General features: G+C 38.5%; 1 protein-coding gene across 1 annotated transcript; it reads left to right on the top strand.

The window, feature by feature from the left end:
* Nucleotides 1–13,912: 13,912 nt before the first annotated feature.
* LOC145132398 (putative glutathione S-transferase) lies at nt 13,913–15,428 on the top strand. Its single transcript, XM_079067164.1, has 2 exons — nt 13,913–14,333; nt 14,832–15,428. The coding sequence occupies exons 1-2, from the start codon at nt 14,022–14,024 to the stop codon at nt 15,171–15,173; spliced, it is 654 nt and encodes a 217-aa protein (XP_078923290.1). The 5' UTR covers nt 13,913–14,021; the 3' UTR covers nt 15,174–15,428.
* Nucleotides 15,429–16,275: the final 847 nt, after the last annotated feature.

Below are 16,275 nucleotides of genomic sequence, written 5' to 3'. Positions count from 1 at the left end.
GTCACTTGCCTATTTTCAAAAGTCTCCGAACAAAACGCAATGCTGTGGCACCGACGACTCGGTCATGCTAACGCGAAAAACCTGAATCGCCTTGCTAAGAATGAGATGGTCCGAGGCTTACCTGTCAGAGACTTTATTACATTTGAGAAGTGTGTGTCCTGTGCCCAAGGAAAGCATCATAGAAAACCACACTTGCCCAAGCAAGTCAACTCAATCAGTCAGGTGCTCCAACTATTGCATATGGGCCTATTTGGTCCGGTCAACGTCCTGAGCATCAACATAAGCTCGTACTATCTAGTTGTGATCGATGATTTCTCTCGTTTTACGTGGGTATTTTTCTTATCCAACAAAGCGGGGGTTGCTGATCTGATAAAGAAGTTCATTGTGATGATTGAGAAACAAACCAACAACCAGGTGAAGGCGCTTCGTACTGACAATGGAACTGAGTTCACGAATGCGGTTCTTGACCATTTTTGCGCAGAAAAGGGGATCGTGCGTCAATACAGCTCTGCTCACACGCCTCAACAAAATGGCGTTGCTGAAAGGAGAAATAGAACTTTAAAAGACGCTGCAAGGACAATGCTTTGTGATTCAAAATTACCTGTTTTCTTTTGGGCCGAGGCGATTAACACTGCTTGCTACGTGCAGAATCGTGTTCTAATCAACAAAGCACAGATGAAGACACCGTACGAGATTCTCTATGGACACAAGCCTTCAGCCAGCCATTTCCGTGTATTTAGCTGCCCTTGCACCCTTCTTCACTTGAAATCCAACCCTAAATTCAATGCCAAAGCCGATGATTGTTACTTTATAGGATATGCTGCGCGCACCGCATATAGGGTTTACAACAAGAAGACTAAGCAGATTGTTCAATCCTATGACATGCGCTGGTTGGAGGAGAATGAAACAGACGCTCGAGTGGGTCCTGACTGGTTATTTGATTACACATCGCTTTTCAAATCCTTAAATGTGTCTTCAGATGGCTCAAATGGATCCTCTTCTGGTTCGAAGATTGTTTCTAAAGACGAAGACGAAGAAGTTGTTTACAAACCTCCAACGGTTGAGGGGGAGTCCTCTGCTCCATCTGAGGGGGAGTCCTCTGCTCCACCTGAGGGGGAGTCATCTGACCAACCTGATAGTCCAGAGTCTAAAGTTCAAGATGGAACTCCTGATGCTGATGCTACACCTCTTACCCCTATTGAAAGAGAGTTCACGTCTAGAGATGCTTCCGCTGTCAATCCAACTTTTATGGAACTACTCTTTCCTGAAGAAATTGCTAATGAGTTTGTAGCAGATCCATCCAATGTGGATCAATCAGCAAATGATGGAGGTTTCAACATTCACACTCTTCTTGTTTCACTCAATGATATCAGCCAAGACATTCCTTCAAGAATTCAACGCGATCATCCGATCGATAACGTCATTGGCCAGCTGGGTGACGAAGTTAAAACCAGAAGTCAGAGTGGAGATGTCAATGCATGTCTCTATTCTTGCTTTATATCTCAAATAGAGCCCAAGAACGTTGACATGGCTTTGAATGAGCCCAGCTGGGTAGATGCGATGCATGAAGAGCTAAATCAGTTTGAAAAGCTCGGGGTTTGGAAGTTGGTTGAGTTACCGAAGGGCAAAAGGTCTCTTGACACGCGTTGGGTCTATCGTAACAAGCAAGATGATTCTGGTGTAATAGTGCACAATAAAGCAAGGTTGGTGGTTCGCGGGTTTCGACAAGTTGAGGGTCTTGACTATACTGAGGTTTATGCTCCCGTGGCTCGATTGGAGACTATTCGTATCTTTCTCGCATATGCTTCCTACATGAACTTCACGGTCTACCAAATGGATGTCAAGACTACCTTCTTGTATGGCAAGGTGAAGGAAGAAATTTATGTTGATCAACCCCCTGGGTTCGTTAACTCCAAGTTTCCTAATCATGTCTACAAGTTGGACAAGGCATTGTATGGGTTACATCAAGCTCCTCGAGCATGGTATGCGACTCTAACAAAGCATTTGCTCGAGCATGGATACTCTCGCGACACTATTGATCAAACTTTATTCATCAAGCATGTTGGTAATGATCAGATACTAGTCCAGATCTACGTTGACGACATTATCTTCGGGTCTACCTGTCCACAGCTTTGCAAAGAGTTTGAAGGCGTGATGAAAAAGCGGTTTGAGATGAGTTCACTGGGTGAAATGACCATGTTTCTGGGGCTTCAGGTCAAACAAAATTCAACCGGAATCCTGCTACATCAAGCTAAGTATGTGGAGGATATTCTTGAGAAGTTCGGGAATCAAGACGCGAAACCTGCATCGACACCAATGGCTGAAATACCCCTGCTGAATCCAGACATTGATGGCGAATCCGTAGATCAGACACACTACAGATCGATGATCGGATCGTTGATGTATCTTACTGCAAGTCGTCCCGACATCATGTTTGCATTTTGTCAATGTGCTCGCTATCAGGCTAATCCTAAACTCTCTCATCTTATTGCTGTCAAAAGAATTTTTCGGTATATCAAAGGCAGCCCAAAATTGGGTCTTTGGTATCCGAAAAATTCTGAATTTGATTTATATGCTTTTGCTGACAGTAATTATGGAGGCTGTGAGCTTGACAGGAAATCAACATCAGGAGGGTGCCAATTCCTTGGCGATAGGCTGGTGTCGTGGCAGTGCAAGAAACAGCATACCGTCTCTACCTCAACAGCAGAAGCAGAATACGTTGTTGCATCTGCCTGCTGTTCTCAAGTTATCTAGATCCAACATCAGCTGTTGGACTACAGTTTGAATTATCTAGAAACCCCAATTCACTGTGATAATGAGGCCGCAATTCAAATAACTAAAAATCATGTCCAACACTCCAAGACCAAGCACATTGATATCAAAATTCACTTTATCATAGATTGTTATGAGCGCTCGCTCATTAGGCTACAACAGGTTCCCACTACCAATAATGTGGCGGATCTGTTCACCAAGCCTTTTAACAAAGCTCGATTCGATGTGCTTGTGGGATTTTTAAAAATGATTCGTTTTGAGGATTAAATTTTTGTTATTCATTAGGGTAGTTTAAATTTGCGCATTTTAGTGTTTTCATTCTCACCCATGCACAAATTTAGGGGGAGAAATAAACAAAAACCAAACAAAAAAAATTGAAAAATTAAAAAATCCAAAATCATCTTGTTTCTGTTTTATTTCTTTCAGAAAACATTCAAAAATCCAAAAAAAAAAACACACATTAAAAATTCAGAAAAATCAAAAATATTGTCGCTTTCAGTTTTGCTTGTTGATATAGTACTGGGAAGTGATATTATCAAGTGATAACAGGCAATCTGAGTCTGCGTAACGTACCCAAAGTTGAAGGGTCTATGCTCTGAGTTTGATGCGTTAGTAGGCTCGAAAGATTCTAAATGGACATGATTAGGCAGAGTTGAACTTAAGGAATTCATAGACTTGACAAATCTTGACCTAGTTAGATCCGTTTAGCCTGACAATACGACGCTTGGATAGGTTGAGCAGGGAGATATATATATGGGAATCTACTGGTCACATTAAAGAACCTGTACTTGGAACTGTGGATTAACTTTTCCTCGATGTGCGGATTCTGTCCTTAATTCCTGTATTGATGGGGCGACTGGTGAATTCCGATAAATTAGGTCTGTAGAAAATTGTTTTCTTTCTCTATCTGTCTGTTAGTCATATATTGCTTCCTCTGCGTGATCGAGAGATCCAACCTGGACTGTAACATATGCAAGTCTATTTCTCTGCATCTTCTACCTATGCAATTCTTTCTATCTGTTAGCCATATAATGTCTCCTTTGCGTGACTCACAATCCGACCTGGTACACAGTATATGCACAATTCTACTTCTCAATCCCTCTAAATCTGATTAGTCATATGTTTCACCCTCTGCGTGATTGGAAGAGATCCGACCTGGGTGTATAGCATATGCATTCTAAATCTGACTTCTCTCTTAATAATTGTCTGCTCACCCGATGTAAGGAGTATTCTGGAAGTCCTTGATTACTAGAGCATATTAGGAAGCGGGAACCATGTTCCAGTACAATTAAAAATTAAACACTCACAGATTGTCTATAGATCTCGCTGCTAAATTTAGGTGGACAACAATATCCCTGGTCGTCGTCAGCTGAATGGTCCTTAAGATATAGTATCTAGGAACTTAGAATCACTTTGTCTTGTAACTAATAGTATGTCCTAAATCTGTCACAATTTTTCGTGTTTAAGTGGACCACAATACCGGCGATCAACCAGACAAAGACGTGAAGATTGACGGTACCGACAAGTGGAGTAAGGCTGTCTAACAACTTTGATCCCAGTATCACAAGATAATTTTCAGTGAATTTTGAGATAAATTTTGTCTGTGTTTATTCTAATTTTTATTTTTATTTTTATTTTATTTTAATTTTATTTTTATAATTGTCAAAAATTTAATTTTTAAATCTTTTAATTCTTAAATTTTAGAAATTAGTTTATTTTATTTTTAGTTTAATTTTAATTTTACTTTTATTTTAATATCCTCAAAAGTTTTATTTTTGAAAATTTAATCGGGATTTGGACTGTGCCTTACACTGTGTGGGAGACAGATAAACTTCAAGGGAGGTATAAAAGGTGGAGTTTACTGCTGTAAACCCTTTTCACCTTCTCCTTTCTCTTTGCGGTCGTGATCTCTCTCTACTCTCTCTCATCCTCGAATTTTTTTGTGAGATTTTGCGAAATCAGTTAGTCCACTTCGAAGGTATGCTAAAACCAACTGGGGAAAAGCTATTGATTCATCAATTCGACTGAAACTGGAGGATTAATCGCCGGTTATGTGTTCGTCGGCGTTTACGGTTTGGGGAGGGTTTACGGTTTGGGGAGATTCAAGAACCGTAAACTCCTTTTGGGCTTACGACCGTAAACTCCTTTTGGGCTTACGACCGTAAACTCCTCTGCGTTTACGACCGTAAACTCAGTTTACGGTCAAGTGACCATTACAATGGGTTTACGGCCGTAAACCCACTTTGGACCGTAAACTCTTGTTTGACCAATATTGACCGTAAACTCAATTTTTTTAAAATAATTTTTTTTAAAGGCCAAAATAAAATTGTTTAATTAAAAAAACTTAAAGCTTTAATTGTTTAAATACTTTGTTTTCTTACTTGGCCTGGTTTAGTGCAGATCAATGGCGAGTCTTAAGTTTGCTGACATGCATAACCTGGCAATTGTGTTGGATGAACCTCTTGTTGCTCATGGAGATTTCAGATCAATGATCTACAGACTAAGAGAATGCTGCCTGGCTTGTGCCATCACTGTGAATCCAATCATTTATCAGAACATTGTCAGGGAGTTCTGGCAGACGGCCAAGATGTCAAAAGACAATGGTGCGTTCGCTGTTAAAGCTGTGGTTAAAGGATGCAAGATCATAATCACTGAGCAGTATATCAGAGAAACATTGCTGATCAATGATCAACCCGATTTTCCTACTGAAATTGGGATTGATGATGTTCAAAAGGTTCTCAAAAGGATGGGATATGAGGGCATCTACCCTCCCACGGTGAAGAAGCTTCTGCCTCCCTACTGGAGATTTTTGGCGCATGTGTTCGTGAGCTGTATCTCGGGAAGGAGATCAGGAGCTGATGAAATCTCTCTCAGGAACACAGGGGCAATCGTTTCACTGGCTGTTGGCATCAAATTCAACTTCTCGAAGTTCATTTTGGATGAGTTCTTGGTAAATATCAACGCTATAAGCCGGGAGACCAGAGATGCATTCTTGCTATATCCGAGATTTATTCAGACGTTCATCGACAACCAATTCCCAGAGATGATCAAAGATGGTGACAAGCTGGATATAAAGTCATTAGGCCCGCACACGATTGGTCTCATTAAGTAGAATCGAAAGGGCAAAGTCGTCTTCCAAGGCTTACATCCTCTCGTGAAATTCGGAAAATTTGCTGAAATAGATTAATCTTCCGAATCTCATGGAACGTCTGACAAGATGTCTTCTGAGCCCACTTCCTCCGAGAGAGTTGTTTCTGAAGATGTCATCACAGTTTCAGATCATGATGAAGAAGAAACTCCAGCTGCTAATGCTCAAGTAGCTGAGGAACACGAATTGACATCTGTTCAGGTACAAGGAGATTACAATGAGGGGTCTGGAACGGAGACTAATTTGTACGAAGGCCTCGACCTCACAGGATTCGATAACGATGAAATTCCTCTCAACTTCGATAGCAATGAAGATTTCATGACCGGCGTAAACCTCAACACACTACTTGAAGATATCAATGAAGTTGCTCATCCAGCAACGGAGATAAGGGAAAAAGAAGACGTTCTCGAAGCCACGCCTCCTCCTACCAATCCAACGGCGGAAATAGCAATTCCTATGGTGACAGTATCAGGGATTCCTCCCCTTGATGTTGTTTTACCTACATCTGAGCCATTAGAAAGTGATCACCCAACTACACAGGTCTCTCAACCTCCAACAAAAAGACGAAGACTTGAACCTAGACAGGGAATTCTTGACTCGGGTACACTTCAAAGTTTTACAGCTCCACCAACAACAACTCCAGTTATCGTCTCATCTGAACCTATCAGTGAAGGTCCTAGTACCTTCTATGAAGCTGGTGGATCTTCCTTCCCCACGGATTTCTCTCCTCCCAGGCCAGAGCATGATGCTGCCTCGGTTAAGTTAGCCAGGCTTTTGGCCAGAGAACAACTCACAACGCCTCCCTCACATGGCAAAGAAATTTCTATTGGGGGTGGCAGCTCAGGAGAAGAGAATCCTTCACTTCTTGGACTCCAGAAAGAGATCGATGCTCTGAATCAGAAAAATGTTGATTTATATCAGAGAAATATTGAGCTGGATATCAAGGTCGCAGACCTTCAGACTGAAAATACAAAGCTCAATATTCAAGTGGCCAAACTTATCGAAGACAACGCTCTGAAGTCAAAGCAAATTACTGACCTTCAGACGCATTTCGGCCTGTTGACCGCCAGCTACTACGATCTTAAGAAGAAGCTGGAAGAAAACTTTGGCGACAAATTCAAGTCATCTGTTGACGAGCCAAAGATCTATCTTCCTGATCAAGATACTCCCATAGTTCCACAACCTACAAGGACGACCACCGTCGTTAATCGTTTTGAGAAAGCACCGGCTCAGGCTCCAAGTGTAATGGCATTAAAACGCGCTAAATTGGCCAAGTCAGCTGAAAAGGGTCAACTTCTATTCAAAAGGAGCGCAGATCATCATGCCCCCTGGGATCAACCACAGATCACCGTTACGGATCTGGGCGAACATCGTTTCAGAGACGTTTATGGTGATAGGTCAGGAATCATCTCGTGGGGATTCCATGACACTATGAATATGTTTATGGTGAGAAGAAAGAGCGGCAATACTGAATTATACAAAGATGCTCACGATTTTCATTCCTTTACTAGGATTGATCTTACGGAGCTGTCTAAAGCTCCTTTCTCAAATCCATCAAACAATCCTAGGGCGACTCAGTTCAAATCTTTTTTGGAAGATCAAGTAGCTAAGGGCTTCCCTTCGATGAAGACTGTTGAGTCTATAATCAAGGTTTACCCTAACATCATTGATCCCAAAACAAGTCAGCCCCTTCGGTCAGTGATGTGGCCCGCTACTGCTCAAGTTAAGCAGATTCCCGTTCTTCAAAATTATCCAGATGGATCTCTCGCATCTATGCTATATTGGGTGTATGATGAATCCACAGCTGTTGCTGTCATCAAGCTTAAAGACGATTGTATCCGCTTGTATGACAAGAGGGATTTGCTTCAATTTGGTAAGTGGGATATACATTAGCTCTCCGTTCATCAGATCGTGGTGGCTGAAGAACTTTTTGAGTCTGCTGCAAAGGAATACACTTCGATGGTTGCTGAGATTATCGAGAAGGAGATGTGGAATGGAGCTATGGGAAAATATGATGTGCTGGTGGTCGACAAAAGCTGAGTCCAAGCTAGCACCAAACCAAGGGGGAGATTGAAGGGTACAGTTAATGGCTTGGTCTAGGCTTTTATTGTATTTTGTTCAGTATGAGTCTGTAATACAGTTGGTGAGTTGTTTATGTGTCTTTGGTCAGAAAGTGTGTTTGCGACCGTAAACAGAGTTTACGGCCGTAAACACGTTTACGGCCGTAAACCCAGTTTACGGTCGTAAACCCTGTTTGCGGTCCTGTCTAGTATAAATAGCAGAGGTGTAGGTCATTGTGCAGTTGTTGATGCCATTGCGTTTACAGAGTGTTCCATCGAGTTGTACCTGACGTTTTTCTGAATATAAACGTATGCAAGCTCGATTTCTTTTCTTCTTATTCTTCTATCTGTGATTGTTTGTTGCTTGATCATTGGTAAAGATCCTTTTCAGGACCTTACACTTAACCACTGATCTCGTACTCACGACATCATACTCAGATACCGCAATGTACCCTCTCAGAATCCCACAGCCGATCTTCTTCTCGCACAACTTGTAACTTTCGAATATTCCCTTCTCACAAATTGAAACACAACGTAATCGTCAATGACGGAAAACACGTTAATGAAAATCCGAAGCTCCACCCACTACTGATCACCACCCATACGAACTACTCATACCGAATCTGAGATTGGTTCACAAATCAACTGCTGCCCCTTCTGGAGTATAGATCACAATCTATACCTATACCCGCAAATCTCAGCTATTGCACCCTGAACTCGGCGACCCAACCACCTCGAACTCAACAATTGCAATCCCGAAAAATCCCTAGCCATAATAAATTCTATGGCCAACAGCCACCTGCCATGGGTTCACTCATCCTTCCTTAAGCACATACCCATACATCATCTCGCCTTGCACCTCGCCTCACCCACCAATAACCCATGTCTTATGTATCTGCATCACGAATCTCCATAACCAGTTCTCTAACCGCACTTTGAACGGATCGTTGATCCTCTCAATAGAATACTCAGTTCTCCCCCACTCGGGGTTCGAACCATCACCAATTGGCATACCAACAATCTACTCCATAGACTGTTTCACCAGGTATATCACACTTGACTCTTGGAACGTACCATATAATCACTTCAATGATCTTTCCAACGGAACCAAGCAACTCCAAATATCCCGTAACTCAGACAAGAATCTCAGAATCCTCCCAACGTGACTGCATCTAGTCATCTTGAAGCCTCATACCGATATACCGCCGGATACCCCAACTGTTCTGAATTAGTCCTGACTCTCGGTTTGGAAATAATGCACTTAACACACACTTCGTCTCTGACTCCTCGACCAGCCTACCATCACGAGAATCATCATAAAGCAAGAGACCCCACTCTCACAGTCGGTACACAACAAAGATAACGAGGGTCACCGCCCCAATATACTCCTATTAGCTACCTGAAACCGCCGCTAAAAGTATGCCTCCCCAAAAGGCACCTCCCTGTTCGCTTCCATCATAGACCCACAAATGACTTTCTCATGGTTTAAGAAATACCTCGCAGCAAACATACTGCCCAAAATTCTCTTGTGAAAAGGTTGCAACACTATGCTACCCCACGGGGTTTACCCCCATACTCTGAAAACCAGAAGCTAGTCATCTCTTTTGCTTCTCCAAGGAAACGGGGACAACGCAACTCTTGCCACAGAAGACGACACCTCATCTTTTAGTCGGTTACTCAGCTCAGACCGTGATCCTCCAATAAGCATCATCTCTACTCATCCCAGAGTCTTGCGACTCCAACTGGCATCTCACCAAAAATCTCTCGGACACTAACTCGATTTCCCCCTCAAGGTATGCTCTAATGAGGCTCGTTTAACATGGCCCTCAGGCCCCACACTCTATCACATCTGATCCCAGTCTAATCAATCACAACTGGATAACTGGTAAAACCAGAAGCACTAACCGCCACGAATCATGGTACTTGAACCATGTGATCATCTCTCGATCTGCTGTGAATCACGGTACCCAAACCATGTTATCTTCTCTCAATCTGCTACGAATCATGGTACCCGAACCATGTTATCTCCTCTCAATCTGCTACAAATCATGGTACCCGAACCATGTTATCTCCTCTCAATCTGCAACTTAGAACCTCTGGAATTCTCCCTGTTTCGAGTACGGGTCCTCTGCTTTCAGTAGTACGGGCCCATACTACCTGCCACATCTACCCATACTCTCCATACGGATCGTCCCAGATCTCCTAAGTAGCTGCTCAACCTTCTCGATCACCAATCCCGCTAAACCTGGTCGCTCCCCAACAAATATTATCCCCTCTCAACGTACTCATCTGACTAAGGTCACTCACTAGGCTCTTCCTAGGTTCTCACACTTCTCTGCCACCAGCTGCTGAGGAACTCCCTATGATGCCAGCCATCTACCTCCTGAATATCGTCATATTCACTTAGTAGTTGACTCCCATCATTAAGAGTTCCACAAAGCACTAAGAAAGCAGCATTAGGGCATCGAATAATCTCTACTAACACGTAAAACCACTCTAGGTTACAACTCCACTTGCTCTACTCTCACTCAAAAGGTATCACCGAACTCAAGAAACTCTTCACCCTTGTGGGTATCTAACTACTCTCTCGATAGGCTCCTCCAATGCTCGTCTAGGTATCTCTCCTAGATTACTCCTCTACTCAAAGCTCTCTCTCTAAAAGATTCCTGCTGGATACTCTTACTCCGCACATACTCAAAGCACATCACAGAAAGCAACATTCCTAGGCTAAGGCATCACAAATCAGGCAACTCTAGCCCTAAAATATGAAACACCTAGCCTATCTTGTAGCATGCATCATTAATATTTCAGTAATAATTCATAACACAAATAAGTAAGGGTATTTTGGGAAATCATCGTTCGGGCTCTGGCTGATTGTACAAACTGCTCCTTCTCGTTTTTGTCTTAGAAACTCTTGCTTGTTTTAGAAAAAATTATTTCTTTTGAAAATTTCTCTCAAATCCTCAGTTTGAGTCCAGACATACCCGAAGCCGCATCCGAATCCCTCAAACCAAGGTTCTAATACCAACTTGTAACACCAGAAATTTTCAAACAAAATTTTCATTTAAAATCATATAATTCTCATAACACATTTCACAAAAATCTCATTTATTTAATTTACAAATCGCAACTCCATAATTGTTTGATTAAATCCAGGATCCTCAAAACATAACTCTTTCACTAGTGTGTACAATCAAACCGGTGCCTTCCCGTGATCCCGAGAAAAACTTGAAACACCTAACACACAACATGGTAAGCACGAAGCTTAGTGAGTTCCCCAAAATACCACACATATCACATTAGCCACTCGAGGCTATAACACCATAAGAAGAATCCAGTTTTACAAGAGCTCTTGTAGATGGAGGAGTCACATAGTGAAGAACACGAAAAGGGTGTGTAACCAAAAGAAGAATCCAGTTTAAGGAAATTGATTTCAAATGGGTTACACACCCTTTTCGTGTTCTTCACTATGTGTTTTTCAATTTTCCTATGTGTGTATTGAACCCTAACCAAGTATGTGTACTGAACCGAGCAAGTTTGTTTGAACATTGAAGAGTAGAGCAATGGGAATCCATGATCACCACAGGTGGGTATATATATATATATATATATATATATATATATATATATATATATAGAGAGAGAGAGAGGGGGTCCTGTATTTTTTATTAATAAAACGTTAAATTAAATAGAAAACATTTAAAAAAATGTATCAAAAGTGCATTTTAGTCTTTTCAGTTTTCTATGGGACCAAAATCACAAACAAGCATGGTCAAAAGGACCATGAAACCAAAAAAGTCAATGTTTGGACTAAACCTTGGAAAAAATGCATACCATAATGACCATTTTTGTAATTTTGTATATTAAATTCCAATTTTTTTTGTACGGCAATCTAATCTACTCCTAAATCCACATATGTCCCTAACAGGACTTGAACCCTCATCCTCAAGGAGGGAATGCAACATCAGATACAGTTGGGCTAGAAACCGTTTGGTAATAAATACATATTAATTTCATTAATGAATTTTCATTCTAATTTAAAAATTCGTAAATTAAAGTTACATTAGTTTCCTTTGTTTATTTATCTAAATTATTTGTTTAAATTTAAAAAAGAACAAAACAATTTAATTTTAATAATTCAATATTTTTTCACTTTTTTTATTAAATTCAAACTTCTCAAATGTTTAGAATTTTATATTTAATTTTTTTTAAATAAACTTATGAAAATTAAAGTCACATTAGTTTCCTTCGTTCATTTATCTAAATTATTTGTTTAAATTTAAAAAAGAAAAAAATAATTTAATTTTAATAATTCAATATTTTTTCATTTTTTTATAAATTCAAACTTTCCGAATGTTTAGAACTTTATATATATATATATATATATATATATATATATATATATATATATATATATATATATATATATGGTGATGTTCAATAGAGAACCATAATTAACCAAGGAACCAATCGTGAGCGTCGGAAATCATAACGATCAACGGGCAATGAAATAGATGTACACTTTTACATTGGACGCACACACACCGGATTATACCAAAAAAATCACCCTTTACAAAAAAACCCACCATTTTTTTTCGTTTAAAATTTTTTTTAGGTCATGTTTTTTATCAAAAAAAAAACCGAATATACCGTTGTTCACGATTTTTCGTCCTCTTTCCATAAAGATCCATGATGATATATAAAAAACGAACTTTTTTTTCGAAAAAAACTCACTTCATTTTCTTTGATTAAAAAAGTTAAGGTCTATTTTTTATAGAAAAAAATTAATAAATATATCAAAATTCATATTTTTTGTACTTTTTAAACATAGATTCATATTCATGTTAAAAAAAAAAAAAAACGATATTTCAGTTTAGATTCACATTGTGAACCTGTTCAGATTCATATTGTAAACCTGTTCAGATTCACATTGTGAACCTCCTCAGATTCACAGTGTGCATAATAATAACTCAAATTCACAGTGTGAATCTGAACTGATTGGAGCTTTTTCACATTGTGAATGTTAAAATTTGAAATATTTACAGTTTAGATTCACAGTGTGAATCTACACTGATCGAGGTTTTTTTTTTTTGTGAACATTCTCAGATTCACAGTGTGCATAATAGTAATTCAGATTCACAATGTGAATCTGAACTGTTCGAGATTTTTCATATTGTGAATGTTAAAAATTGAAATATTTACAGTTTAGATTCACAGTGTGAATTTACACTGTTCGAGGTTTTTTTTTTTTTTAATCGGTGTTGATGTTTATTAATAGAGTGCAAAAAATTAATATTTTTGGTATAATTAGTTTTTTTTTGATAAAAATAAACTTAAATATTGAAAAAACTAAGAAAATTAAGTGGGTTTTTTTCGAGAAAAAAAATTCGTTTTTTATATATCATCATGGATCTCTATGGAAAGAGGACGAAAAATTGTGAACAACGGTATATTCGGTTTTTTTTTTGATAAAAAACTTGGCCTAAAAAAAATTTTAAATGAAAAAAAGGAAGTGAGTTTTGTTATAATCCGGTATATGTGCGTCCATTATAAAATTTTACAACTCTTCCTTTTGCCTTTGATCGCTTTAAATTCCGACGCTTTGGATTGGTTCCTTGGTTCCTTAATTAATAATGGTTCTCTATTGAACTTTTCCATATATATATATATATATATATATATATATATATATATATATATATATATATATATATATATATATATATATATATATATATATATATATATATATATATATATATATATATATATATTAAATGAATTTATGTAATATATGGGTATTTATTAGCTTAATAATATATGCTCCACTTGTACTCTCATGCCCACGAAGAAACAACTAGTATAACTTTATAAGTCAATTACTCCTTGCTTTAATGTGGTACAAGCACTCAAAGAATATTTATCAATGCTTGCAATAGGTGATAATATCGCAGTAGTATTTATATGGGCGCTTCACCGACGTACTTTTAGAACTCTAACTTAGTACTTAGGTGTCGCTCATTGATTAAGATCAGCGGAAAATGGCGGATGAAGTGAAGTTGTATGCAGCTGCAGTAAGTCCATTCGTTTTCCGAGTGAAAATCGCATTGAATATAAAAGGAATTAAGTACGAAAACTTGGAACAAGATCTCAGCAAAAAGAGTGCCGAACTTCTCAAGTATAATCCTGTTTATAAGAAGGTACCAGTGTTGGTTCATAATGGAAATGCAATCTCAGAGTCTCTGGTGATCGTTGAGTACATTGATGATGCTTGGAAAGGAGTTTCGATTTTGCCACATGATCCTTATGAGAAGGCTGTTGCTCGATTCTGGGCGAAATTCATTGATGATACGGTAATATAATTTAGTTCTCTTATAATCCTCGTCCATGTTGCTGGTTAAATTTTGCATCGTTATCTAATTGTTAGTGAATTAATGCGTATTTTATTTCAACTTAGCATTTTAAGAGAAGGATTCATGCTTTACGTTGATTTCATCAAGAGTAGTGGAATATATAATTTTAGGAGTTTTAACATAAAGAATTGACGAGAATTTGTGATAAGTTTTCAAGTTGAACGACACTTTTGCAACTATAATCATTTTTGTACTTTGTAACGGGAAAGCAAGTACTGTACACGTGGTCAATATGTCAAAGATTTTGTCAAAAGAAGAACTTGGGTCAGTGTGTTAATTACTAACCTAAAGATGCTTACTTGCTTCTCACTTTAATCCACACAAACCTATTGCTGTATCACCAAATATGACCTCCAACTAAGTGTGAATTACGTAAACTGTCCCTTGATGAGCTTTAGGAATGACATCTAGCTGGTTTACATTATATGTTTTGTTCAGTGCATTCCTGCACTACTCAAGACTTTTGGTCGCGACGGAAATAAGAAATCGGATAAAGAAGCTTGTGATCAACTACAAATACTAGAAAATGAACTGAAGGTCAAAGGTACCAAATATTTTGGAGGTGACAACATTAACCTGGTGGATATTGCGGCTGATTTCATAGCCTATTGGGTTGGAATAATCCAAGAAGCAACCGGAAAAACATTGGTCACCAAAGACAAATTTCCAACAATAACAGTTTGGGCTGATTACTTTATCAACCTTGAAGTTATCAATCAAGTCTTACCTCCAAGAGAACACTTGCTTGCATTTTTCAAGAAAATGTTTGCCAAGGCATGATGGTATATGTGGCATTTATAAATAATAAATCTAGTCGTTTTTTTTGGGTGTTTGTTTTTATGAAGTTGAAGTTTATGTCTGTATTAACATCCATCGATGTTGCAAGAAGCAGCACTTTGGGATTATATATCGAAGTTAAAGTTTCGTTAACATTTATGGATGTTGCAATAAGTGGTTCTTATGTGCTGATGTTTTGTAATATGTAGTTTGTGACAGTTTTTATCTTGGCATTAATTGCATGTTTTTCTTTACAAACTTATTTATACATTATGAAGCGTCTTCATATAATTTTAATGTTATAACTATGATTTTAAAGATATAAAAAAGTGAAGTTGTGATCTTGAGGATATCTACGACTTGACGGGTGCTTATGTTTTTTTGAACACCAAGAAAGAAGAATTTATTGCAGCGTACCAATCTTGATATGGACGAAAGTGTAGAAAATTTATTGCATTGTACCAATTTTTAGGTTAGAGGCTGGAGAGAGGTGTTTATGAGGCCAAGTTTAATCCATCAAAATTGCTGAAAATGGGGATAATAAGGGAGTGTATGTTGGCGGGCGGCTTAAAACTACGCAAACTTAAAAAACCAACCGGTGACTTTTGAAGTTCGTGATCAAATGTTGTTAAAACTATCATCCTGGAAAGGAGTGGTCCGCTTTGGGAAAAAAGGGAAACTTAATCGAAGATACATTGGACATTTGGATATGGCGGTCTTATGATTTTAAAGTAAAAATGACCCCTTAAATATTATTATTTTCATATAAAAAAATCTTTAATACTACGATAAGTTGATAATTTTTATAAAAATAATCAAAACAAAAATTGTCACTGATCAGCCGGTAATCATTCACTAATCTATCAATAATCCGTCGATATACTAATGTATCTTGGCCACCTTAAACAATATTGGCTTTGTGGGGTGGCACACTCTGTACGTCGGCTCTGCCTTTGCATATTTTGGAGAGGGTTGGAAAACAAACATTTAGATTGGAGTTACCACTAAAACTTACGGAATTCATAATGTATTTTATGTATGTTATTTAAGGAAGTAATTTGATGCCAAGGTTGACTTTATCCCACCGGAGAAAATTCGGTGGATT

The sequence above is a fragment of the Lactuca virosa genome, chromosome 8 (assembly GCF_052849685.1).
Source record: "Lactuca virosa cultivar CGN04683 chromosome 8, Lactuca_virosa_CGN04683_v6, whole genome shotgun sequence".
NCBI classification, from domain to species: Eukaryota; Viridiplantae; Streptophyta; class Magnoliopsida; order Asterales; family Asteraceae; genus Lactuca; species Lactuca virosa.
Note: the sequence above shows the minus strand (reverse complement) of the source record. Positions and strands in the feature narration are given on the sequence as shown.

Bases quoted from the DNA above. Each gene is read 5' to 3' on its own strand.
- LOC145132398 (XM_079067164.1), top strand. From the start codon at position 14,022: ATGGCGGATGAAGTGAAGTTGTATGCAGCTGCAGTAAGTCCATTCGTT. The intron at 14,334-14,831 runs GTAATATAATTT...TGTTTTGTTCAG, and splicing joins CGAAATTCATTGATGATACG to TGCATTCCTGCACTACTCAA.